This window comes from Rhinolophus ferrumequinum, chromosome 11, assembly GCF_004115265.2.
Source record: "Rhinolophus ferrumequinum isolate MPI-CBG mRhiFer1 chromosome 11, mRhiFer1_v1.p, whole genome shotgun sequence".
Lineage (NCBI taxonomy): Eukaryota > Metazoa > Chordata > Mammalia > Chiroptera > Rhinolophidae > Rhinolophus > Rhinolophus ferrumequinum.
The window spans coordinates 48,007,545-48,033,299 of record NC_046294.1 but is presented as its reverse complement, the minus strand read 5'-3'; the positions used below and the strand labels follow the sequence as shown (position 1 = coordinate 48,033,299).

The window sequence follows — 25,755 nt, the reverse complement described above, 5'->3', positions numbered from 1 at the left end:
GTGTGGGGGGGTTCCGCCAGGACTGGGCTCAGGTGTATTCTACAGTGCACGTGTCTCCAGTGTGGCTCAGAGACTGGAGACGCGGCCCTGTTGGAGTAACAACTGAAGCTGGAGTCTGCGAAGGGTGGGAGGAGGGAAAGAAGGGGGTGGGGGAGGGAAAAGGGGAAACAAAGGAGGAAGGAGAAGAAGAGCAAGACAAAGGAGGAAGATGGGGACAGGGCAGGCCTTCCTGTAGGGTTGGGCTCCTGAGCTCCACGTGGCCCCACTGCTCCACCTCACTCTCCCGTGCAGCACCCTCCTCTGGGCCCTTGCCTGAGGAGGCTCCCTCCTGTGATGGGCGTGGCATGGACCTGCTGCCAGAAGATAGGCTCTTCTCATCTGAGCAAGACCCCTCCTCTCTGATCCTTAGCCTTCTCACCTATAAAATGCAATGGTCAAACAGGCACCTCCCAGGGTTTGTAGAACTAGAGATAGTGCATATCCTTGAGTCTCAAAATATGGTCCCTGGGCCTTCAGCAGCAGCAGCAGCAGCATTTAAGAATGTTCTGGAAATGTAAATTATTGGCCTCATCTCAGACCTACTGTACCAGAAACTCTGGGGGTGGAGCGTGGTAATCTGCATGTTGACAAGCCCTCTGGGGGATTCACATTCAAGTTTCAGAACCGCTGGTGGGCACCTCTGGAATACAGTAGGTGCTTGAGAAAGGTAGTTCCCTTTCTCAAAGCCCGATGACCCACACAAGCAGGGCACTGACGTTTGAACTTGTCCAACTGTGGCCTGGGTCTGTCTCCTTTCGGTTCCTTCAGATCAGTCTCTCATGGGCCACCAAGCCTTTCTCCTCTCTTCTGCCCGTCGTCCCGGTCAGCCTTGTTGAGGGGAGGTCTGGACGTGTAAGATCTTAGCATCCTGGGCAGCCCTTCTCTGTGTATTTAAGGCACCATATGTGTTAGTGGCAGCTCCTCAGGCAGGTGGCAGGCAGCAGGCGTGGGTGGCGGGAAGTGGGGGGCAGGGCCGCCTCTCCCACTTCCTTGTAGAGTCTCCTAATTGCAGGGCTCAGCGTGCTGCGAGGGCTGTGAGCTCACAGGGTAAGCTTGGGGTACTTGGGCTCAGCCTGGGGTCAGAGGCCCAGCCAAAGGGGGTCCCCAGGAGGCCTCCTTTGGGGAGTTTTGCCAGTCACTCTATGGAGCATCTGGGCTTGCTAGTGCCAGGCACGTGCTGGGCACAGAGACAGATCTGCTCCTTTGCCCGTGAAGGCCCTGTTCTCTGGGAAGATGAAAGACTGTGTACATTGTCCACCAGAATGGGAGGCAGGAAGCAAGCGTGGAGATGGCCTCTGCCTTGACACCCCTGATCTCTCCTGTCATGGCCACCTTTCTGGGTTCCCCCATTCTGTGGGTGCTCACCTTTGGTCAGGTACTCCCCCCTTAAACACACGCGCGCGCACACACACACACACACACACACACCAAGTTCTCAAAGTGAATGCTTGGAGGTTTGGGGAAGAAGTGGGCAGAAGAGACAGCAGTGGGTGGAGGCAGCAGTGCACAGGAGGGAAATGGCAGCAGAAGCTGTGGGAGAGGAAAGAGGATTTGGAGGTGGGAAAAGACACTGAGACTCTTGGAAATGAGACAGGAGAGCAGCCTATGAAAGAGATGGACGTTGACTGAGGGAGGCATGGAAAGGAGAGCGATCCACGTGGGGAGATCGGAGAGACAAAGTCTGAGAGAGACAGAGAGACTGCCCCAGGGGGAAGGAAAGAGGAATAGAAAGGGAGAGGGGCTCCAAGGTCCTGGAGGATCTTGAAGGACCCCCCCCCCCCCTTAGAGAAAAGGACACCAATGCCCAGAGAGAAAGCAGGGCGCCCTACCCTCAGGCCACACAGGAGGACCTAGCATAAGCAGAGTTGGAAGAAACAGTGTGTATGGCCTGTCCCAGGAACACAGTTGAGTCTTGGGAGGTACTTGACTAATGGGTTTGATAGCATTACCTTCTTCTAGGCCGCCATGAGGGGCACTGGGAGGCTTTATTCCGGAGAGGGAGTGGGAACTCTAGATTCCAGGCGGGGGGAGAGCAAGAGGTGGGTTTATGGAGGTAGGAAAAGACATAGAAACTCATGGAGACAAGACAGGAGAAGAGATTATGACAGTGACACTGACCCTCACGAAGGGCATTGGTCCCTGTGCTGGTGGCACCAGAAAGGATAAAGCCAAGATGTCTGGCTTCATAGAGTCCTAGGCATTACGGAGTTAGAAATAATTTAGTCCAGGCCCTCTCCCCTGCCCAAACCAGTGCAGAAATGCTGATCCAGCCTCAATCCTGGCTCCAGAGGAGCTCTGATTCCTCTGGAACAGAACAGGCTCCCCTTTCTGGGTATGGGACCTGGGGTGAAAGACTAGTGCGTGGGGAGTGGCACTGTCTGTGGTGCTGAGTGCCTACCTCCAGACGCAGAGCTGCAGGTAGGGAGCTGGGGAAAGGAGGAAGGCTGCGTCCACCTATCATCCATCCATCCACCCATCCATCCATCCATCTGTCCATCTGTCCATCAATCTATCCATTCATCTATCTACCCACCCATCTTCAGTGAATTTAAACACAAAACCATAGAGCTATATGTTTCAGGAAAGACTATATGGAAGGACTCGTTTTTACTAGTGAGGAAACCGAGACCTAGGAGAGGAAAGAGGCCTGCTAAGGCCACACAGAGCTTCCGTAGTCCATCTAGGGCAGGACTGGAAATTGCTGCTTTTTTCTACACACCACAAACTCTCCCCTGGGGTCTGGGAAATTGCCTGGTTGTTATGCTGACATTTATACTGATGCTTGTTCAAAAAAGCTTCCAGGGCAGGAAATCTGACCTCTTTCACCCCACCCTAAGCCTGGGCTGTGAGTGTGTGTGTGTGTGTGTGTGTGTGTCTGCCTAAGTGCATATTTATGTGTGCATTGCTTATATGGTTGCACTTATCAGTATGTGTGTGGCTGTGTGTGCACATATGTTGGGCAGTGGTTATGGGCATGGCGGTATCTATGTGTGTGACACTTGTACATGTGCATGAGAGCAGGCGTAGCTCTATCTGAGTTTTCCCTTTCCTCTCCTTCTTAAGATTCCCGGGGCTCTAGCCCTTGACTTGAGTCTCATTAGTTCCTCTCCTGTGCCTCCCACCTGGGAATCTCCGTGTTTCCCATTCTCAGCTGCTCCTCACTGATTTTCTCCTCCCTTCACTGGCGCAGCCACAGTGCTCTCTGAGCCCCACCTCATGGGCTTTGGAATTTGAGCCATTTCCTTCCTGGGTTGATGCAGTGGAGGTGAGGTTGCTTTGAGATCTGGGGAAGGTTCCGGGAGGAGGTGGCATTTCAGCAAGCCTTCAAGAAGCTTTTGTGGGCCAGGTGTGAAGTGGCTCTTCCCAGCTGCAGTTCTACACCCAACACCCCTTACTCCTGGGGTGGGCAGGACAGGGCCAGGAAATATGCCAGGCATAGAGCCCCGGGCTTCATCGGCCATGTCTGCATCCAGCCCGCTCTGACTAAGGATAGGAAGCCCCCTCCCTGCTGTTGCCCCAACTCTCCCCAACTTTCCTATCCCATTCCCCCATCACCACCATTATCATGCCCTTAGCCTGAAGAGTCACAGAAAACTGACCAATCAGAACAAAGGCCAGATGGGCACCCGCCAATTCCAGTAAAGGACAGGTCAGGGCATCCCCCAGTCCAAGTAAAGGGCAGCTGAAGGAGCCCACCAATCAGAACAAAGGACAGACTATTCTCTCTAAGCCCACTGGGGAGGGAGCTGGGGGTCAGATGCCGAGCAGGAGCCAGACAGGGCCTGGAGCTCCAGAGACCTGGGTTCTGGACCTGGCTCTGCCCTAACTGCCTGCCTGACCACAGCTGGGGCGTTGCTTCTCTTTGAGCCTCAGTTTCCTCATCTGTCAAATGGGGAGACTTAGCTGTCCCAAGCCCATGGCTTTGAAAAATTTCTTTGTCTACATCAGGGCTCAGCCCATCACCACCTTGGCCCTTCTTCTCCAACTTCCACATCACACACATATCGAACTCCACTGAAGGGCAGGGTCCCTCAAAACTCAGCTTGGCCACCCCCGTCTCCAGCCAGGAGCAGACCTAAAGCAACACCACCTTCTAGGGCCCTGCCTTGGAAGCCCCCGTCTGAGGAGCTGGGTTGGCAGACTTGATTTCGGGATTGTGTGAGGACTCAGCTCTTCCTCCTCTCTTCAGTCTGCAGAATTGACCTTGAAAGGCCCCAGTAGCCTACGTGTATATTATGCAAGCAGGTGTTTCTGAGCGCGGGCTCTGTGAATCCGTAAGGAAATAGCTGCACCTGTGTGAGCCTGCGTGCATACCCGGAAGGTGTCTGAAGGCATGCTGGGTGTTTGTGTGGCTCGTAGGTGCGGTGTTGAGGTGCACCTGAGGATGATTGTTCCAATGTGGGAGTTGTATTGCCTAGAAGCCGCAGCTTCTGTTCGAGGGCAGAGACATAGCCCTCTGATCAAAACGTGTCTTCATCCTTGAGCATTGGGAGGGATCAAAGGGAGACTGGGGGTTGGGGAAAGCAATGCCAAGTGAGCATATGGGGAGAAAGCCCACTTCTCCCCGCTCCTGGGAACACTGGACTGGGAGGGAGTGGGGTGGGAAGGAAACTGAAGCTAAGAAGACACAGGGTGAAATCTGGAGCTGAAGTCTGGATGCCAGTGCAGGAATCCTCTCAGTGGGCTCTCTGAAAAATGGGCATTTAGCCCATTCTTACACACCCTCGGGGATGGAGAGCTCACTTCCTCCCTCTCTCCTGGTAGCCTCTGCCTATGCAGCGTGGCTTTGCCTGAAGAAGGTCCTTTATCCCACTGGGCAAAAGCAGCCTCCTGTGAAATCTTATCAGTCTCCAGGTTGTCCCTGGGGCCCCAGAATCCAGCCCCCCTGTTCAGGACAGCCGGAGAGATTGAAGTCAAAGACTGAGACCTCTGGGTCTGCTCTGCTTTTTCCACCAGGCACCCCTACATTCTTCAGTCTTAGTCACAACTTAGTCTTAGTTTCCAATTCCCTTCTTACCCTTGAGTCTCACCTTGTCTTCACCTGCGACACAATGCACTAGAGATGGTCTGATCAGCCTATAGAAGTAGGGGAACTGTCGTGTTCTCTATTTGTGTTAATGGATCTTTATTCCTATGGCCTGCAGTTTCAGCATTTTAATTTATTTCCAGCCATACTTACACTAGGGGCTCATGCTGTGCTTGTGGTTCCCTAAGCCCCTCAACCTCATATAACTTTCACGTGACTGGGGGCCAAGCCGTGTCTCCTTCATCCTCTAGATAATCACTTTGCTTCTTGAACACAGACCCAGCCACCCACAGGGAAGACGTCAGAAAGAACTTCCAAGGGCTAGTGGGAAGGGCACGCCGAGGGAACACTATGAGTCATGATCTCGCCTTGGCCCTGGATCCCGTCACATTACCTTTTCTTTGATCGCCGTGGCTCTGTTCAGTTAATAGAGCAAGAAGCAGAGACCTTTCTCATTTCTGTTCCGGCTCTCCAAGGACGTGGCCTGTTCCCGGAATGGGAAGGCCGTGAGGCAGTCAAGGCTGACTTCTCCTTCCCCTGCTGTCTTGTCAGGGCCTGGCCCAGCTGTGTTTCTCCCACTTTGTGGGCTTAGCACCCCTTGGACTCTTGCTACTCCCAATCCAGCCCCTCACTAGGCTAAGACTGGATGAGACCACCTCCCTCTTGGGGAAAAGGAGTAGGACCCAGATTCAGCAAATATTTAGCTGAGCACCTACTCTGTGTGGGTCATCTGGGAGGCAGTTTTTGAGTTCAGTTTCTCATCCTCGTATCAGCCTGGAGGGAAACAGAGTCACAGTTGCCTCCAATTTATAGATAGAAGACTGAGACGCAGTGACTTGACCGAGACATGTACTGCTAATAAATAGTGGATCTAGGAGTCAAAATTTCAGTGTTTTTTTGCTTGTTTTGCTTTGTGTGGAAGCTTGTGCTTTCTCTACTAAGCCAGAGTGGTCCTTGGCTAAAGGATAAGAGACCTGAGGTTTAGTCTAGACATGACCTCTTGATTCACTGTGAGTTCTTTGCTAGCTCGGTCCCTGGCCCTTTTCTGAGGCCCAGTTTCCCTATCTGTAAGATGATGGGACTTGGACATTCTAGGGCCTTAAGACCTGTTGGATGCTGAGATCCTAAGATCCTGGGATTCCAAGGTCTGAGAGCCTTGGGCTCTGGTTTAAGCTGGGAGTTTGTGCTCACATCGGGTTGCCCTGGCCTGCCTGGCAAAAACCCTGACTGCCGTTTCCTCTCTTCCAGGATGCTTTGCTGAGCCTGGGCTCTGTCATCGACATTGCAGGCTTGCACCGGGCTGTCAAGGAGGCCTTCTCAGCCGTGCTCCCCAGAGTGGTAGGTGCCTGGCTCCACATTTCCCCCACCCACACCACCCCCCACCCCGACTTTTGCCCAGTTTTTTGCTGTACCAAACATCACGTCAAGAAGGAAGGAAGAGGCGGGGTCCCTGCCCAGAGGACTCTTATGGGGAAGTGAAGGGTTTAGTTGAGTGTTCAGAGAGGGCTTCCTGAAGGAGGAGGGCTGAAGCTAAGCCCCAAAGAATGAACTTACATAGGAATCCTGGAATGTCTAAGACAGAAGGGGCCTTTGAACTTAACTGAAAAGATCATGTCTCAGATAACAGAAGAGATTCACCTAGGATAACAGCCAGGACATAGTGGCATCAGGTGGACTTTGGAATATGTACAGCAGGAGGGGTTGAGGGCAGACTTGCAAAAGAACTTCTTTGATGCCAGATCTAGAAGGTGCTGGAATGGGGCTCAGCTTTGATGAATGGTTCTGTGCTGAGTTAAAGTGTTCTTCCTGGAGACAGGAAGCTGGACAAGATGACCTCTAGAAACCTTTCAGCTTCTCTCTAACCTATTCCAACACCATGGATAAGGTTGAAGATTGGGGCATGTGGAAGGCGGTTGCCTGGGTCACACTGGTCCGAGTGTCTTGGTGAGGACACTCTGCCACTCTCCAGCTGCACCAGGCTCCTCCTCAACCTGGCTCCAACGGCCACTCTAGGCAGTAGAATGGATAAACTGGCCCTCAGGACCCAAAGCAGCAGTGTCTCAGTTGTGCCAGATACAGGGAGCCGGGGACTGTCAGTCTGGGAAGGGGGTTCTGACCCAGCTTAAAGGGCATGGAAGCCTTCCTAGAGGAGAAGATGTCTACACTGCGTCCCCATAGCCTGGAATCAGGACTTTACTCGTACCATCCAAGGGCGACCTCTGCTCCAGGAAATCAGGGTAATTCCGAAGGTGATTCTGCCACCCCCAGGGCCCATTGTGTCTGAATCTGCTTGATGGATGAACCACCTGAGGCCCACAGAAGGCGGGTGCTTCCCCCAAGGTCACCCAGCATGACAGAGACAAATGGGGCTTGGCACCTAAGCACCCCCATTTCCTCTCCTCAACTCTGCCTTCTCAAAACCTAGAAGTTCAGAGCCCAGGAAGAGGGCTAATGAGTGAGCTTTATTGAGCATGAAATTGGAAGGAAGTGGGTGGTGTGTTGGCACCCAAAAATAAATCCTTCTGGAGAAGGATGGAGCTGAGGCAATATCTGACTGGAGGTGGAAAAACATCTGGAAAGGAGAGGGTTTGGAGGTTGGCAGGTCGGTGTCCGCAAGGCCATCCCGGTCGCCTCTGTGGCCATTGAGGCTGTTCTGGGTAGGGCAGGGGGAAGTGACGGGCCAGGTCTTCCCAGGCAGGGTGCCTAGTTGTGCCAGCATAAATGCCCTGCACTGGATTCATTGTATCCCCAACGCTGGGGGCTGGGAAGACAGCTATGGTCCAGGAGACTGCGTTCCTGGAACAGTGGTAGACACATTCAAGAGATGTGTATGAGCTAGGGAAACCCTGACTTTGGCTGGATTGCATGCAGGGGCTCAGCCCCACAGAAGGGTGGGGAGATGGCAGGTCTGCTCTGGTCCCAGAGAGGAGGGGGTGGGGGAGGGGCTGTCTCTCAACCCTCCCCCGCCCGCCTTCCCCGCCCAAGCGAGGACAGCCACAGGCATCTGGCTCCCTCATCAGCACCCATTGTAGCAGGCAGCCCCAAATGCAGATGGTGCTGATGTGTCTGAAACGGTTCCCTGCTTCTCTCCAGTAAACTCAGCTAATTTTAACCCAGGGGGCTGAGAGTGAGGGGGTGGGAGGCAGATGGACATCCGGAAGTGACGTGAGGAGCTGTCCTCCTTGCCTCTCTGTCCCTGGATCATCCACCCCGCTCTCTGCCAGGGCAGGACTCTCTGTGTGACCCTAGGTACTGTGGGGTCTTTTAACCTTTGTGACAAATCCCACACGCCCCTCCCAGGCTGCTGAAAGGGCAGGATGCTAAGAAGGAGGCTGGAGTTAGATGAGGAGTAGGTGGCGTCCCTTCCGCCGCTTTCTTCGTCCCTGAGCTCATCCCCTAGACCCTCACCCAGGAGGACAGGGCGCTGCAGGCCTTGCCTGTGTCTGCCCTTCCCACTCCCTTCTCACTCAGGCCGTGTCATTCCCAGCCCACACCACCACTGTGTCTGGCTCAGGTTCTCTGGAAGGAGGACTGGGCTATCTCCTGGGGGTGGGCGAGGGTGGGGGCTGGCTGGGAATACGCAGGATTGTGGATACTCACAGTCACAGAAGGCAACTGCTTCTGGTGAGAAGGATTGCACACTTACTGAGGGTAGGCCTTCAACACCTAGCTCCAATGTCACCTCCTCCAGAAGCCCTCCTGTTGCCATCAACAGAGAGAAGAGTCCTCCATTCTCCCACTGAGAAAACAGAGCCCCTCGGGACACTTAGCTGGGCCTGTGGGTGCCACATAGCTGGGGTACGGACGCTCGTGGACAGCAGTGACATCTGGGTCTCCCTCGTCACACGTAGTGTGGGCAGAGAAGATGCTCTGCAAGGCTGTGTGCTGAACTGGCGTTGGCTGTAGATCCCTAAGGGAGGAAATGGAGATTTTCTTTGCCTGTGGGTCAGTGAGGGCAACTGCTTCTTCCAAGACATGGCCTGGTACTGAGGCTGAGACTGCTCTGGGCCCTTGGGGAGGTTGGATTGACAAGCCAAAGACTTGACACGCTTTGATCTCACACTAGGGAGTGATCATTCCATAATACAGATCTGCTCCTGTGTCTCAGGTCTCATCCCCCCACTTCCAACCAGCAGCAGCCCCTGGCATCCTCCCTCGGCTTGGTTTACAGGCCCTTCCAGCTCAGCGCCTTCTAACCCCAAGCCCACTTCCTGCGCCCCCTGCCCTCATGGTCAGTTCCATAAATATTCAGTGTTCTCACACCTGCATACTACCTGCTACTCAGCCCAGAAGCCATTCTTCTGGGCCTCACCCACTCCCTGAATGTGTCTAATTCCCACTCCTGTTACAGCTTTAAGGTCACTTCCTCCAGGAAGCCTTCTCAGCTTGGGTCATGGCGTGTGGTTTCTTGTAGAGTTGTTTGTGTCTCCAAGGTAGGAGGGAAGCTTCCGGGGGCAGTTATTGTTTGCTGAGGCTGGAGTCATGGCAAGGAAATACCCTGGGGTGGGGGTGGGGATTTCTCTGCACCTTCAGCTCTTCAGACTCTCTCCCTAGCGCCTTGGATTTGGAGTGATAGGTAAGAAAAGCCGGCAGGATCATGGATCTCTGCCTCCCCGGAACTCCCTCCAAGAGGAGAAGGTGAAGTGCTAAGTTCCTAAGGGAGTTGTTTTCCACCCTGACTGCACATGAGAATCTCCTGGGGAGTAAAAACAAACAGATGCCTGAGCCCACTCCACAGGGCCCGTGACCGCATCGCCCAGACCGGGTACAGGCTGGGACTGGGCAGCAGGTTGGGCCTGACCAGTGCCTTCCGTCCTAGGAGACTGTCTACACCTACCTGCTGGACAAGGAGTCCCGGCTGGTGTGTGAGGACCCGCCCCATGAGCTGCCCCAGGAGGGGAAAGTCCGGTAAGCCATTCTCCATCCTACTGCCCTCTCGCATGGTCAAGGATCTCAGGCCCGGGGCACCTTCCAAGGTCATCTGGTCTAACCTTGCCCCATCCGACCTTGAACTCATCCTCCCTGACAGGTGGAGTTCCTTAGCCAGGTCATTGACTCCAGTATAGAGGGGAGAAACAATGTCTGGGTTGGGGGAATGGACAGCACAAGGGAAGTCTCAGAACGTCAGGACTACAGTTTATCAGTTAGAACCCCAGTAGGCTATGAGAACTGCTTGGGAATTTCTCACGGAATCACAGAATACGGAAGCAGTGCATGCTGGACCTACAGGAGCCCATGGTATCTGAGAACAGGTTGCTCTGAGACAGTGTCGTGCTGCGGGTTCTGGAGCTTGACTGCCTAGATTCAAATCCCAGCTCCCTGGTTACTAGCTTTATAACCTGGGCAAGGTCCTCAGCCTCTCTGTGCCTAGGTTTTCTTGTTTGTGAAATGGTGATAATAATAGTACTTATCTCATAGGGTTATTGGGAGGATTAAATGAGTTTAACACATGTAAAGCACTTAAAACTATGTCCATAATGAACGCTAAACGCCTGCTTTTGTTCTCATTACGCTAGAATGTTGGAATGACTGACTTTAGGAACCTGGGCTCCGTGCCCTACAGTCTGAGCCTATTGAATTCAGCCTCCTTATTTGCCAGATGGGCAAACATCATCAGATGTATCCAACACCACGTACATGGTATGAGGCCCAGCCAGGCCTGGGACATGTCTCTTGGCTCCTGGCCCTTCAGGAGACAATGAGGGGAAATGGAACTTGTCAGATGAGAAAGTATTGATGGGCAGGAGTGCTGGTCCAGAGGAGGTCAGGGCATGGAGGACGTGCTCACTGCCTTCTAAGCACCGCAGGGCCATCTGGGGCCAGGTGGAACTGGCTCTGGAACTGTAGGCTGATTGGACACTGGGAGGCAGGTGTTACTGGAAGGCAAAGCTCCACTCTCTGGGGCAGAGCTTTCCCAACAGGCCAAGAGGTCCAGGGCTATGGCTTTTTCAGGTAGTAATTAAGGCTGGCATGACTCACCTTTCACAGAGGCCGTGGAAAGAACTGCTGTTGAGGGGTGCTGGAGGTCCTGAGGCCCCTCTTGTCACTTGGCACCCTGGATTCCTGGATGCTGGTCTCTCTCCTGTGGACGGGGCTGGTACCTCTCCAATAGCCCAGAGCCTGCCCACCTCCTATTCTCCCATTTGCTTTCCTGTGGGATGGGTGGTAGGTGACATTTTCCCCTGCGGCATCTCCTGACAACTCCTCCCCTCAAGGACTATGTGAACCAAGACAGCCGTGCCCCTCTCTGGCCTCTACTGTCCCATCTGTAAGACAAGACATGATAGGGATGGAAAGTCTTTGGAATCTTAAGGAAGAAAAAGAAAAAAAGCTATAATGTCCCCTTTTCTCCTCTCCTAATTCTCAAGAACTTTGTTTAATGAGCTTGCCCCACCCAGGAAGTTTCCTCAAAGCATCCGGAAGGTCTTCCTGGGAGAGGGATGCAGGAAAATGAGCTCCAAAGGTGGAGAGAGCACCCTGCAGGGTTCACTGTCCCTCTGAGCCTGCAAGTGCCCCCCTCAGGCTTTCTGCTGCTGGATCTGCAGGCCAGGCATTCTGCAGGGGGCTCCGAGCCTCTGGATGGGCAGCCCTTTCTGTATCCCCCGACCCCACCTGCTTCAGACTCAGTGAAGCCTTTGGAGAAGGTACAACGACAAAAAAAGACAATTAAGAGTGAATGTTCCAACGCCCAGAGTTCAGTGGAGATGGGGAGGCGAGTGCCTGCTGGGAGACAGGGCTCAGAAATCCTAAGAGGCTGAGGAGGTGAGCAGGGTGAGGGGTGATGCGGCAGAGGCATCCGGGGACACAGAGGTCAAAGTTCATTCAGACCAGCAAGGATTGGAGGTGAAATCTGCGCTCTGTCCCCAAACCCCACATCTGGTGGTGAGCCCACCTCCTTCACTAGGGCTGAGACCTAGGTATGTGGCGGAGGGAAGAGCACTGGAATGGGAGTCAGACAGGCCTGCATTCTGGTCCAGCCCCATCCCTTACCTGTCCCTTTCCAAACCTGTTTTTTTATCTATGGAATGGAGATAACAGACAACAGGATCTGTCTATTGGCTTAGTGAGTTAATAGATGTCCGGTGCTTAGCGCAGCGCCCAGCACACAGTAGGAGCTCAGAGATTGCTGGTGGCCCTCTAGCCCCAAGTCCCAACATATTTACTCAGTGGATGACCTTGAGAAAATTACTTCCCTCCTGGCCTCAGTCTCTTTTCCATGGAAATGGGTGGGGTTGGGTACAGGCTCCTTCTGGTGGTGATCTCTGTGGCCCTGGCCCTATCAGGAGGCCGAGGCACCTGCCCCAGGCTGAGGTGGAACCTGGGGCTCTGGCTGTGCCCGTGCCAGGGCTGCTCCTCCGGGAAACCCTGGAGGGCAGGCAAACAGCAACAGGTGTGAAGTGGAGGTGGATCATAAAGACAGATAAGGGCCCAGAGGAAGGGCAGAGAATGGGTGAAGGCAGAGGTGGGGAGGCAGGGTGGAGATGAGATGGACCAGCCCTCCTGCCAGGGCCCCTACCATGCTGCAGGCTCACAGACACCCACTTTCAGCCCCCCAGTGTGTTTCCTGCTTCCCTGTGCTCGCTGTGCTCTCTCCTCCCCTGCAAAGAACTTCCCTGCCATCTCCATCTCGAGCCCACTTCGCTTATCTTCCATGGTCCACAAGGAGGCCCTCGAGGACGCCTGCTCCATAGTTCCCTGGTACTAAGGAGGATCCAATTTTCTGAAAAAGTTACTGGGCCATAGTGACCTCCCCAGGGGGAGGTCTATCCACAAGCAGAACCCTGGGCTGGGAATTAGGAGATCTGGCATCCAGGACAATATGGCCACAATTACAGTCTCATGCGATCTCTCTGGGCCTCAGTTTACACTTCTGTGAGATGACAGGATCCAACACTGATGTCTGAGGGTTGGTCCAGCTTTGGATTCTGCGAGGGGCCTCAGGGCTGGAAGGGGGAGAATCCTGGAGGGCTGCCTGGGCAAGGGGCTTCTGGAAGGCGTCACCTCCTTCTCCTTGGTGTCCCACCTCTATCTCCCAGCCTTTTTCAGTTCCCAGCCTTGCTGCCTTCCTCTTCTTACTGTGTTTCCCACCATCTTAAAGCCTCTGATTATCCTGTGCTGAGTGCAGCAAAACGGGGGCCTTTCAGCTGCATTAGAGACACCGCCCACACCAGCCCCAGCTGGTTGTCTCCCTCCACTACCACTTAGGGGTCCCAGGGCCCACCTTTGAGAAATGTCTTCCTCAGGGCTGACCTGGTCCCCTCTCACTGCAGAATCTGTCTGTCCGTCTGATTTGTCTTGGACACAGGGAATTGTTCGTCTCCATCTGTGGAGTCTCACACTCCAGGAGAGGGAGAGGCATGACTAGGTACTGGCCTGAATCATAATTTGTCTCCCAGATACATGACAGGTCAGATCAAGATTGGGGGGGGGGGTCAGTAAAAGGGAAGGGACAACACCAAAGAAGGGCCTCAGAGGAGTAGAGGGGGCCTGGGTGCCCAGCTCTTCCCAGGCCACTGACCCACCAACAGAAAGCCTTTCCTTCTACTCATTCCACTAAACAAATAGTTGTTAAAGGGACGGTACCATCATAAAATCCACACCCATTCCTCTCTCCGCTCTGCGCCCATCTGTCTTTATCTTCACCGGGGCGGTCATGACCACCCAGGCGCCCAGGGCTGAGTCATTAGCCTTCAACCTGGACAGCTGGCCCTGGGGTGTGGAGGCCCCTCACCCTCCACCATCAGCCTGGCAGGGGGCAGGGGCGGGGGTGTCAGGACGGGAGAGGAGGCAAGGTGGGGCTCTGAGTTGAACAGAGAGCCATCAGGGGTGTGAGCAGTGGATGAAGCTTCCACCCCCATCTAGAGGGGGGACAGAGGTTCTGGGAAGGGCGCAGCAGAGGAAAAGGGCTCACCTGGGGGTGGGGTGAGGTGAGCATGGCCTGGTACAGCCCTGCCTGGGGCCATGGGATGTGGCTGGGCCAGGGAGGGCAGGTTGCAGAGCAGGGTGCCAACTGCAGGGCCCTGGAGGGTTGAGGGTCCTTGGAGGCCCCAGCAGGTGGTGAGAGGTCTGGGCCCAGTCAAGGCTGACCTGCCCCAGCCCGGTCTCTCCTCTGCTGTCCAGGGACCACTGAAACTATGGAACGGTCACTGAGACTGGGTTTCCAGTCTCTCAGATTCTCCCTCTAGTGAGTTTTACCTGGCAGCCAGCCATCAAAACTTGACCTTGACCTTGCCCTGCTCAAGTGCATCCTGGGGTTTCCACTGCCCTCAGGATCAAGCCCCCCTCCAGTCCTGCTCCTTGCTGTCCAACCACACCAGCCACCTTGCAGGTGGACCATCCAGTAAACACATTCTTTCTCTGCTCCACGCCTTTGCACATGCAGTTCCCTCTGCCTGCACATCCCTTCCTGTCTGCCTTGATAACCTTTGCATGTCATTTAGGACTCAACCCAAGGCATTTCCTCCTCCAGGAAGCCTTCTCTGACCCCCTTTCTGTCCTGCATCTAGGTAGGCTGGGCTCTCTCTTCCTCCTTTTTTCAGAGTCCTCACTCCCTGCCTTCCAGCCTGGGTCTGCCTGGCAGTCCCCACACGACACTGGGACTCCTGGGGTCAGACATACGTCTGACTCCATCTCAGTCCTCAGTACCGAACCTGACCCAGAAGGACCCCCAATAAATACTCTGTGGAGTGAAAGGGTTCACATAGAATGTTTCCGTACATATTTTAGAGAAAACTTGCTCTGGCTCTGGTATGGAGGATGGATTTAAGGGACCAGACGGGAGGCAGGAGGCAAGGGGAGTGGCTGTTGCAGTGTCAGGGGAAAGGTGGCTCTGTTTGAGCTGGGCAGTGCCTTGGGAATGGAAAGCAGGGGACATTTGTGAGAGATGCATGGGAGGTGACTCACCCATTGGCTGGGGGTGGTGAGGAAGAGGGAGGCAGCTAGGACAGTTTGTGGGCCAGCCACAGGGACCCCGTGGATGACTGTGGTACTTTGGGGATACTGGTGGCAAGGGTCAGTTCAGATTAGCACTGGGTACCTTTGACAGCCTCAGGGACGTCTAGGGAAAGCCTCCAGGAAGCCCTTGGGTATCGGGTCTGGAGCTCATGGGACGGGGAGCTGGAAAGTCTCGAGTCTATGAGTACAGAAGGAGTTTTGTGTAGAAGAGAAGGAAGGCTGAGGGCGGGGCAGATTTCTTCATCAGGGTCTCTGGGGAGAGGGAGTAGAGGAGGGAGAGACGCCAAGGCAGCCCTGGGCTTCTGGGAGTTGGAAGTGGAGAGTCAGGGGGTCAGTGAAGTGAAGCCGCCGCTCTCCCTGACCAGCAACGCAGGGGCACTAGCGCCACCTTGTGGCTGCCCAGTCACAAGGTTGTCCCAGGCCAAGTGTCTCCCCGACAAGAGGGAGTTTGGCCCAGAGCCACCAAGGCCAGCCCCTGCCTCCATGAAGCCGCAGCCTTTCTCAACTTAGTTACCAGGAAATGTGGTTGCTGTTGCCCTCCTGCCACTCTCGATCCCTCTTTCTTCCTGGGGTGGTTGGCACCGTCAGAAAGCCCTGAACTGGAGCCCAGCACACCCGGAACCTGGTGTGTCCAGAGTATGAGGGCTGGAAGATGGCTCTTGTAAATTCTGAACCAGAGGCCAGGAGCAAACAGGTCTGGTTCAGAAGGCTGTGTCGTCCTGACTGAAATGCTCACCCTCTTCGTTTCTTGATTTCTGTAGTGGTGATGTCCTCCTGATCTGAAGACTTGCAGGCCGCCCCCTCTCTTTTCCTCATCTGACCTTTGCTGGGCCCCCCTTAGTGACCCCACATGCACATTCTGGAGTTCTACCTCCTCCCCCCCAACCCCAGGCTTCTCTTCTCTCCAGATCATGCAGTTCCTATAAACACAATGAAATGGAGGCAGCATGAGGGATGAGGAACCCAGGACAATTAATCATCGGGGAGTGACATTTGGTGAAAAATCAGGCACTTAATTAAACAGGAAGAGCCAGAGGCAGTGGGGGATGGCATGTGTGGTGAGGCTAGAGAAACTCGTTCTTCCCACATTGACCGCCCCTCCCCTCCATCACACCTACGTCCTTTGCCTCCTCGACATTCATGCCAACCCCCTGTGGGAGACTCGTAACCCATCAGGTCTTTAGGAAGGTTCACGTATACTGGTTAGGAGTATGGGCTCTGACGCCAGCTGCCTGGGTTCAAATCCTGGCTCTACCACTTATTAGCCACACGACCGTGGACAGGTTACTTAACCTCATGGCACCTTAGTTCTTCCACCTGCTAACATTGAATTCAGAGGATTGATGGGAATTCTGACTTTATCTGTGGAAGTTTCTTGGCCTGTACTTGGGACAAAGGGAACGTGTGACAAACTTTAGTTATGACGATTATCTCTGGATTCCCTGTCCCGTGCTTAGCACTGAAAGTAGCTCTGCCATGGTTTTTCTGAGGAAAATGATGGTTAGTGTCCTGCTCTCTTCCACCCTCGTTCTCCCTGGGAGGCTCAGAGAGGTTAGGTCACTTGCCTAAGGTCAAGTAGTAGCTGAGGCAGGATGTAAGCCAGGCAGCCTCACTCTGAGCCCTTGAATTCCTTGCTCTGGGGATTTATGCTGGGCCCTAAGGTACCTTGCACATATCTACCAGCAAGAGGCACCACAGGCCAGATTGTGGCTGCCTGCCCCTCTGCAGCAGGAGTCAGGGTCCCCGACTCTTAGTTTTGTTCTCCTCGTGTCCACCCTGCAGCAGGTCAACTTGCAGATGTGCAGGGTCCAGCCTGTTATGTGTGCCCAGGCCAGGGCCTGTCCTCTTTGATCCAGAGGCTGAGAAGTAGGATCATGTCCTTTTTTCAGAGAGGCTGTGATCTCCCGAAAGCGGCTGAGCTGCAATGGACTGGGCCCCTCCAACCTCCTGGGGAAGCCTTTGGCTAAGCTGGTGGCCCCATTGGCTGCTGACACCCAAGGTAAGGGTGGGCCAGAAGCTGGGCAGGGGGCACTGTGACCCCTGCTTCCCGGGTCATGTCAATTTTCTACCCTTGTTTTCATCTCTCGGTCTCCTTTTTTCTTTTGCTCTGTATTTGTAGCAATTCCTCCATCTAATTCTCTCTCTATTGTGCTACTAACCTTTCTGAGCCTCAATTTCCTGCTCTGTAAAATGGGAACCACAGAACCTACCTTGTAAGGAGGAGCAAGTAAGATAACACATGTTAAGGGCCAGGCACATACTAGGGCTCTGTGACCGATGGCCGCAGTGAGGATGTATGTGCCTGTTTCTAGATGGGCTGTAGCTGTTGTCATGCTCTCTCTGTCACTCTCTGTTTTTCTTCTCTTCCTCTCCATGTCCCCTGTCCGCCATGTCTCTGCCTCGTGTCTCAGTCTCTCTAGGTCTCTGTCCTCTGTCTCGATGTGGAAAGTGCACAAGACTGGGAGTCAGGAGACCTGACTTGCTGTGTGATCTTGGGCAAGTCACTTCCCCTTGCTGGACCTCAGTTTCCCAATCTGTAACATAGGGGTGCTCAGCCTTACCTCCCTTCCTCCGTCTCAGGGTTGCTGGGAGGATGACAAGAAAGTTGTCAAGTGAGGGGGTTTCCTCCTTGCAGGGGTCATTGCTGCGGTTGTTTTTGTTGCTGCCTCAGGACGCCCCTCTTTCTCTGGGTTTCTGGGTCCCTCTGTGTCTGTGTGCCAGCCTCTCTCTGTCTCTGTCTTTGTCTCCCTCCCTGGGTCCCGGCTCAGTACCTCGGAGCCTCACTGGCCCCGCAGGACCACCTCATTGCCCTCTCCCCCTCAGTGCTGGTCATACCGCTGGTGGAGAAGGAGACTGTGGCTGTGGCAGCCGTCATCTTGGTAAGAACCCTTGTGGGGTGGCATGGGGAAGGAGAGAGCAGGGGAGGGAGCGGTGGGTGGAGCCTGTCTGGTATGTGCGTGTATGTGCGTGTGTGTGTGTGTGTGTGTGTGTGTGTGTTGAGAGCAGCAGCAAGCTGGGCTGTAGTGGGAGGAAATGGGGGTCTGGGAGACGGCCATATGGATGAGGCGGTGTTGAAAATCTTTTTCTACGTAGGAACAGAAGGGTTAGCACCCCCAAATCACCATTACCTCAATAGGGGGCAGACTTGCGCTGTGGACGGATAAGTAAGTTTGTCTTGGTACACCCAGGGACTCCTCCGAGCTCATTAAAACAGAATTAAAGGTTTCTGAGGCGCCTGACCTTTCCCGAGCTGCTGGCAGGGGAGGGCGGTGGGAGTGGGGGGCACAGCGGGGAGAGCAGGGGAGAGGAGAGGAAGGAAAGGGTACTTGGCTTGGTCTCCTCGGTGCCCCATCTGCCTGACTGAGGGAGCTGCGTCCCTCTTGGTTTCCCCGCCCCCGCCCCCAGCTTCTGTTCCTGCAGGGGACGGATCTGCTGCTGGCACAGAGTTCTCAGTGCTGCTTCCCTCCCCTCTTTTTTCCCAATCTGTGCCAGAGCTGGTCTCTGCAAAGGAGACCAGGGCTCAGGACAATGTGCAGAGGTGGGCGTGGGAGATGGTGGCTCAGTTGCCCACCTTTGTTGAGGGAAAAGAGTCTGAGGTGTCAGGTTCCCGAGAAGGGCTTCCTGGGGCTGTGAGTGCTGGGTCAGAAGAGAAGCAACTCCTCCAAGGGGAAGACATCTAGAAGGTTGTTCATTTTGTGGGCAGGAGGATGGTTGCCATGACCGCTGTTCACGTTGGCTCAGGTTGGACCAGGAGTCCAGGCTTCAGCCTTCTCCTGAGAGGAAAAGCCTGGGTGTATGTACGTGTTGTGTATTGGGGAGGGGGAGGGGTCATATCACTTGAATTTAACTCACCCTAGTAAAACTCTGCTCTGAGCCCTGCTCCAGGCTGGGTGTGGGGCAGAGAGAGGAGTCAGACCATTTCGTGCCTTCTAGAGGCTCAGAGACACCCTCAGACCACCACTGGCCAAAAGAAATAAACGCTGCTAGCAGGTGCTCTGGTGGCAGAGGCTGGAGCAGCAAGGGGTACCTTACATGGGAGACAGTATTTGAGTGGGGTTTGGAGGCATGGGTAGAGGTCAACAGGCAGAGAAGAAGGGAAAGGATAGTCTAGGCAGAGGAAAGAGCATGAGCAAAGACAGGGTGGGGAGCGGGATGGTGGAGTGTTGGGGGAAGTGTGATCCTGGTGAGGCTGAGGTGTGGGGTGCATGCCGGTGAGCAAGATGCTACCAGGGCTTTGGCTGTCAGAAGTTCTCAACAAGCGTCCCCTCAGCTTCTCAACCACTCTGGGCAGTGAAGAGCCCTTGAAAGGTGTTTGGATTATTCCTGGTCTGCCTGTCTTCCAAGCCCATGCCTTCCTACTCAAGTAGAAATGCAGCTCTCAGTGTGCCCGTCCGTCATTACAATGGGGGAGTTGGCAGGTGTGCCCAGGCCAAACAGTGGGGCTGGACGCAGAGGTGGGGGCCCAAAAAGAGTGCAGAATTTTTGCTGCACGTGCTTAACAATGCAGAGAGTCATGCTGAAATGAAGGGTTTAGAGGTAGATTCTCCGGTCAACTGAGCACATCCAGGAACAAAGCTTCCAAGATGCAGCGCAGAATTTACAGAGCTCGTGGGTGGATTAACCCACACATGAGCTCTCCCTGCCACGCTGATGGGATCCTTACTGAAAAAGAGCAGATTGTTCCTAAACCAGAAGAGGAGGATGCACAGAAGGAAAAGATCTCCCAGAAGAAACTGAACAAGCAAAAACTTACGGCCCAGGAGTAAATTCAGCATCAAATAAATGCTAATAAAAGTAAAAGCAGAATAAAGAAAGATTTGAACTTCAGGACACCCCTCTTCCCCATGTATACACACGTGTCTGACAGATCCTGTCCTGCTGCTCCACCCCGGTGCTCCTGGGGCCACAGGTTCCCACATCCTCTAAGAGGCTGCCTGTGCGCCTGGACCTCACAGCTGCTACCAGATCCCAAGAGCAGAGGGTGCAGAGGATGCAGGGGGTGACCCAGGGCAGGTCTTTTGGAGAAGGCTAACTCACCAGGCTCCTTTCTCTCAAGCCCCACTCACCTCTCTGAGTCTCTGCTCTTGGTGTTTATCAATGTCTCCATCCATCTATTTACCCATTCATCTGTTTATCCATCCATCCATCCATCCATCCAGCCAGCCAGCCAGCCAGCCAGCAATGGAAGACGTATTTCTCGAGCATTGCCAGGCACCGCAGGTACTAGATGCTGCAAACACAGCGGTGATGGAGACAGACCAGATAGGCCTAGCTTTCACAGACCATACCATCTGGAAGGGTGAGGGAGACAAACAAGGCAACAAAATAAGAATAGAATTGCAAATGATGGCAAGTGCTAGCAAGGAAACCTAGGGAGCCCTGCAAAGAATATTGGGGCCTGATGGAAATGCGGTCAGTGGAGGGCTTTCTGAGGAATAAATATGCCATCCGGGTGCGGAGAGCTGCCTGGCTGAGTTCTCGGCCTCTGCCGCTCGCAGCTCCAGGCACCTTGATTGCAGATTCTTTGTGTGGAAAGAGTCTTCGGCTCTGTTCTTCAGCTCAGGGATAATAAGTCCCTTTGAGGAGTGGGCGGCTCTTGGTCGCTGGCATTTGATGTGTGATTTGTGCCCACGCTTCCCCCAGCTGTGCCAGCCACGCTGGCTCCTTACACGGGGATGGGGTGTTCATGTGATTAGCTATGTTGAACTTGGTGAGGGTGAGGGTGTGGGGGCCGACAGCCCCGGTGGTCACCACTGTGTGCTGCCACTCAGGCCTGCCCCCTGATTATCGAGAGTAGGTGCAAGTGTGTGTTTCTATGAGTGAGCAAAGCGCCATGTGTGTTTCTATGAGTGAGCAAACACACATGTTGGTGTGTTTGCATATGGGGGGACAGAAGTGTGTGCATGGCTCGTGGGTATGTGACGTGCACAGGTGGGTGGATAGACACTGTGGGTGTGGGTATGGCTGTCTTTGAGTCTGGACTGCCCTGCGTGTGTCTGTGTATGTGCGTGCACACACACCCGAGTATGTCCCTGAGCCAGTGACAGTGTGAATGTGTGCTGGGGTACTGAGCTTCTTCAAGAGAGCGTGTACATGTGTTTGTGCACGTGCTGGGTGGGGACGGGCTGAGGTAGCCCAGGAGTGTGTGCCAGCGTGGAGGGACGTCCAGGGGCCTCCACAGTTCCTTCCTCTCCCCCGGCCTTCTGAGGCTTAGTCAGTCTCCCTGCTCTGTACCGGGACCGGGCTGTTTTGGCAGCCCAGGAACTGGTTGCTCCATAGCGCTAGAGGGGTCCCAATCTTCTCTTTACCTGAAAGATGGGTCCAGGTAGAAGGAACGAGAAGGATGTCCCCCCGCCATCTACCAGCGGTAAAATGCCAACATGGTCATATCAACCACATGTGAATGACCCACGCCCCAGCCTCTTCCAACTCCCCGTCCTGTCGTAGTCAGATGGAGCCTTATCCAGAGCTTAACCTCCAACGCCGTCCTTGGTGGCCCAGGCCTCCAAGGTCTTCCTGCCTCCAGTGTTGCTCCCTTCAATTCACCGTACACGCTGTAGGCCATGGCCCTCACGCTAAAATCCAATTCCTTAGCCTGGCACTCAAGGTCCTTCCCTCTGTGGCGACATGGATCTCACTCCTGCCCAGATCCTCATCTCCTCGTACCACCTACTACCCAGCACGGCCAGGACAGCTCCTGCCTGCAGTGTCCCCTCTCTTCAGGCTCTGCTTTACTTCCCCATTCTTTAGTGTGGGTTCTGCCCCCTCCCTCTGAGCTCCCACAGTCTTTAAGTTCCCACCCACCCAGTCTGCCTTCTCCTTCTTCCTCAGGTATGAGGTTCTGCACCCCACCCAACTGCGTCCCCCACTCCGTCCCACCCCAGCCAGATATGAGCTTCCTGGGAACCTACTGGTCTCCTCCTCTCCATCTGCTCCTGGCAGGGAACCTAGAGCAGGGACGGGGGCTGCTGAGTGAGGAGGGAGGATGAAGTAGGGGACCCCAGTTCAGTCACCATGGGGTGCCCCGTAGGTGGTGAGCAGCTCTGAGTAGGCACCAGATGCTGGTGGCAGACCTGCAGTGGGTCCCCAGACTGCCACCCCTCCCTTTCTCTCTCTCATTTTCTACATCAATCACTCAAGCAGAGGTGGGGGAAGGGACTTCACAGAGTATGAAAGGTGGGCTGAAGGGATTCCTGGTGAATGACACAGGGCAGTTGGAGAGGGACAGGATCATGGGGGTGGTGATGAAAGTGGATCTGGAGAGGGGAGGGTGTGGGCAAAGAAGGTGAGGGAGTAGTTGGTGCTGTCCCAACCCAGCCACTTTCTGCTGTGTAACCTTGGGCAAGTCACTCAAATTTTTCTGGGATTTTTCTGGGATTCCACCTGGTAAGGTGGAAGCCTGCCTTACCAGGTGGTGAGAATCACATCCAAGGCCATCCATTCATTCCTTTTTTCACCCACCCTCCCAAGTTCTTAAGGCACAGCAGACGCATCATACATGTCAGCCCTCTTCCCTTACCCCGAACTTAGGGATGGCTCAAACCCCAACTCAAAAATGATGAAGGTGGGAGGCTGAGGCCAATACCACTCATTCCATTACGAGGGGCTGACGTGTTCCGTGAGCTGGGAGATGGAGAGGCGTCCCAGGGCATCCCTCTTTCCCCACTATACACCTCAATTGTGCTGTTGATGGAACAGTGACTGAAAAGGCAGCGATCAGAACAGTTCCACTTGTTTGGATTAGATGTAGATGGCTTCCTGGAGGTGGGGATTTTTCTGGAGCCATGTGCTTGGTCAGAAGGACAGGCTGATCCCTGAAGCTCGTAGACTGGAGTGTGTATGTGTTGGTGGGGACAGGTGTGTGCTGGGCATAAGGAGGGCACTCTGACAGAGATGGAAGCTAAGGAAGGTCACAGTTGGTCCCTCTTCCACATCCCTCCAGGTGCACTGTGGCCAGCTGAGTGACAGTGAAGAAAGGAGCCTTCAAGCTGTAGAGAAGCATGTGAGTGGGCGGTATGGCTGGGGTTGGATGGGGGGCTGCTGGAGACCCTCATCACAACTGGTGGGAAGATGATCTGGCCAGGGAGCTGGACAGACCCAGGTTTCAGTCCACCATGTTTGGGCTGTGTGACCTTGAGCAAGTCACTTAACCTCTCTGAGCATCAGTTTCACATCTGAAAATGAGGATAAGGATAGTACTGACCTACTTAGAGTACTTGTGAGATAAAAGTCAAATATCTTGTCAGTACTTAGGAAGGACTATCTACATAATGATATCGAGGCTCTTTCCTGAGATTTTGTAATGTGACTTTAGCAATGACTTAGGACTCCCTGTGGATGGTAGAGACACAGAAATCTGACCCTGTTCTGTCTTGGAAGAATCTTGGGCTGGGGGTGGAGACAAACCCTGTACATATCTGTTCGGGACGGAGGGACGCTCCAGGGACCGTGCAATCCCACAGGAGGGTGGAGTGCTGAGGGATGAGTTGTTTGGAGGGGGGTGGGATGTGTGTGGGGGGGTGGAGGCGATGGGCACCTCAGGCGGAGGGAAAGGCTTGACCGAAGGCGAGAAGTCCTAAGGCGGCGAGCGCGGTAAAGATGGGGCGAGTGGCTCGCTGACTGCTTAGTCCGCCCCAGACGCTGGTGGCCCTGCGAAGGGTGCAGGTCCTGCAGCAGCGCGGGCCCCGCGCGGCCCCCGAAGCGGTTCAGAACCCCCCGGCGGGAGCGGCGAAAGACGAGCAGAGAGAGATTGCCCACACCGACCAGGACCGAAAGATCCTGCAACTGTGTGGTGAGGACTCAGCTGGGGCCGGCCTGGGGGCGAGGAAGGGTCGAACCTAGGGGGTTCGAGAGGTCTTGTGGGGGCGGGGCCTTGTTTGGGGTGGGCGGGGCCTGAGAGGTGGCTTGGCCGGGAGCAGCCGGGGAGCAATTGGGAGATCTATGGGCTGGGCGAGCTGGTGAAGCCGGAGGCGGCGCAGTCTTGGGGGAGTCTATGGGCCTTCTCTCTGACCCGCGCCCCACTGTTACAGGGGAACTCTACGACCTGGATGCCTCTTCCCTGCAGCTCAAAGTCCTCCAATATGTGAGTCCCTATGCCCCTCCCCTTGTGCTCCTTTTTGGAATAACGTTCCCTTGAGCCCTCCATCAGTTCAGATTCCGATGCCCCCCCTCCTCTATCCTCCACCTCCCTGAGAAGCCTCCAAGAGGCAAGAGGGCAGGGAGTAGGGGTGGCGCAGTTCCGTGGTCAGCCCCTCGCTCTCTCTGTTCCTCCCTCTCAGCTGCAGCAGGAGACCCAGGCATCCTGCTGCTGCCTCCTGCTGGTGTCCGAGGACAATCTCCAGCTCTCCTGTAAGGTGAGGGCACAGGTCCACTGTGGGACTGAGCGAGGGACCCAGGCTCCGAGGGGAAGAACCTTTCCCGTCCTTTAACGGGTCCCCACTGCTCTGTCCTTCAGGTCATTGGAGATAAAGTGCTAGAGGAAGAGGTCAGCTTCCCGGTGAGTCCTGTGTCTGTCTCGTGTTGGAGTCTGCAGTAGAAGTTAAGGCAAGCTAGGCGCTCCTGGGATGTGTCCAGAGGGGCTGGGATCTGCTAGAATCTCTTGGAATCTGGTGGAATTATCTGAATCTTGGGATCTACTTAGGAATGTAATGAGAGAGAAGTCTCTTACAATCTACAGAACGGCTTACTCGGGACCAGTTCACTTCTGTTAGAGTATTTTTGGATTGAACTCACTTAGAATCTGTTAAGATCAACAAGAATCTTTGGAGTCTGCTTTTCTCTTCTAGTTAGGGAGGACCCTAACGTCCTCCAAAGGGGGTTCTGGTCAGGAGCAGAACTCCTCACCCCCTTCAGTGTTAACCCTAGCCACCATTTGGATTGACTGGAAGAGATCCTTGAAACTTCCAGACTTGAGGGTGGGGCAGGATCTGAGATTGCCTGACCTTGGGGAGAGCTGGGCCCTGACTCAGTCTCTCCTCACTCCCCAGATGACAATGGGACGCCTGGGCCAAGTGGTGGAAGACAAGAAATCTATCCAACTGAAAGATCTCACCTCTGTAAGCCATGACCTAGCTGGACCAGGGGAGGATGCAAGGGGAGAGGCCCCTGTCCAGTCCCCAGAGCCAGGGTTTGTGGGACAGGGCAGCCTAGGAATGTGGGAGACAAGACCCAGGGATTTTCTCCCAATCCACTCCCATATTGTAGCACTTCCCACCCTGTATGCTGTATGGGTCCTTTAGAACTGGCTGTCATGTAGTATGGTGGAGGGCTGGGGGAAGGAAGCATACTCTCCCCCTCCACCCTTCCCCTTTGCAGGAGGATGTGCAACAGCTGCAAAGCATGTTGGGCTGCGAGCTGCAGGCCATGCTCTGTGTCCCTGTCATCAGCCGAGCCACTGACCAGGTGGTGGCCCTGGCCTGCTCTTTCAACAAACTTGGAGGAGACTTGTGAGTCTGGGTGGGGTGATGTGATCAGGAGATGAAGCTGAGAGACTGGACAGGGCCCAACTAGGGTAACGGTGCGGGAAGGGTACTAGGCAGGCGTACTTTCTAGCAATGGTGGACTGAATGGTTTGTTGGTGCAAGAGACTGTGGGATTCTGAGGGTGCTCGGCCCTTGCGCCGCTGTGGCTGAGGCACAGGCAACTGTTGACTCTCCATCACCCATTTTGGCTTATTTAAAAGTCACGTTGAGGTCCAAGTGAGCTCCCCTTCTCTTTGCCCACTTCCAGCAGTTGGG

The 25,755-nt window shown here is 54.6% G+C and overlaps 1 protein-coding gene across 3 annotated transcripts in view; it reads left to right on the top strand.

The window, feature by feature from the left end:
• The window catches only part of PDE2A (phosphodiesterase 2A), an 88,922-nt gene that overhangs the window by 51,030 nt on the left and 12,137 nt on the right, over positions 1-25,755 (top strand). For all 3 annotated transcript variants that reach the window (XM_033120366.1, XM_033120364.1, XM_033120365.1), the window contains 11 exons: positions 6,314-6,403; positions 9,885-9,973; positions 16,909-17,018; positions 17,843-17,898; positions 22,962-23,021; positions 23,657-23,810; positions 24,049-24,101; positions 24,298-24,372; positions 24,474-24,515; positions 25,006-25,074; positions 25,334-25,464. In XM_033120366.1, coding sequence (XP_032976257.1) covers positions 6,314-6,403; positions 9,885-9,973; positions 16,909-17,018; positions 17,843-17,898; positions 22,962-23,021; positions 23,657-23,810; positions 24,049-24,101; positions 24,298-24,372; positions 24,474-24,515; positions 25,006-25,074; positions 25,334-25,464 — 929 coding nt within the window. The remainder of the gene's footprint in view (positions 1-6,313; positions 6,404-9,884; positions 9,974-16,908; positions 17,019-17,842; positions 17,899-22,961; positions 23,022-23,656; positions 23,811-24,048; positions 24,102-24,297; positions 24,373-24,473; positions 24,516-25,005; positions 25,075-25,333; positions 25,465-25,755) is intronic.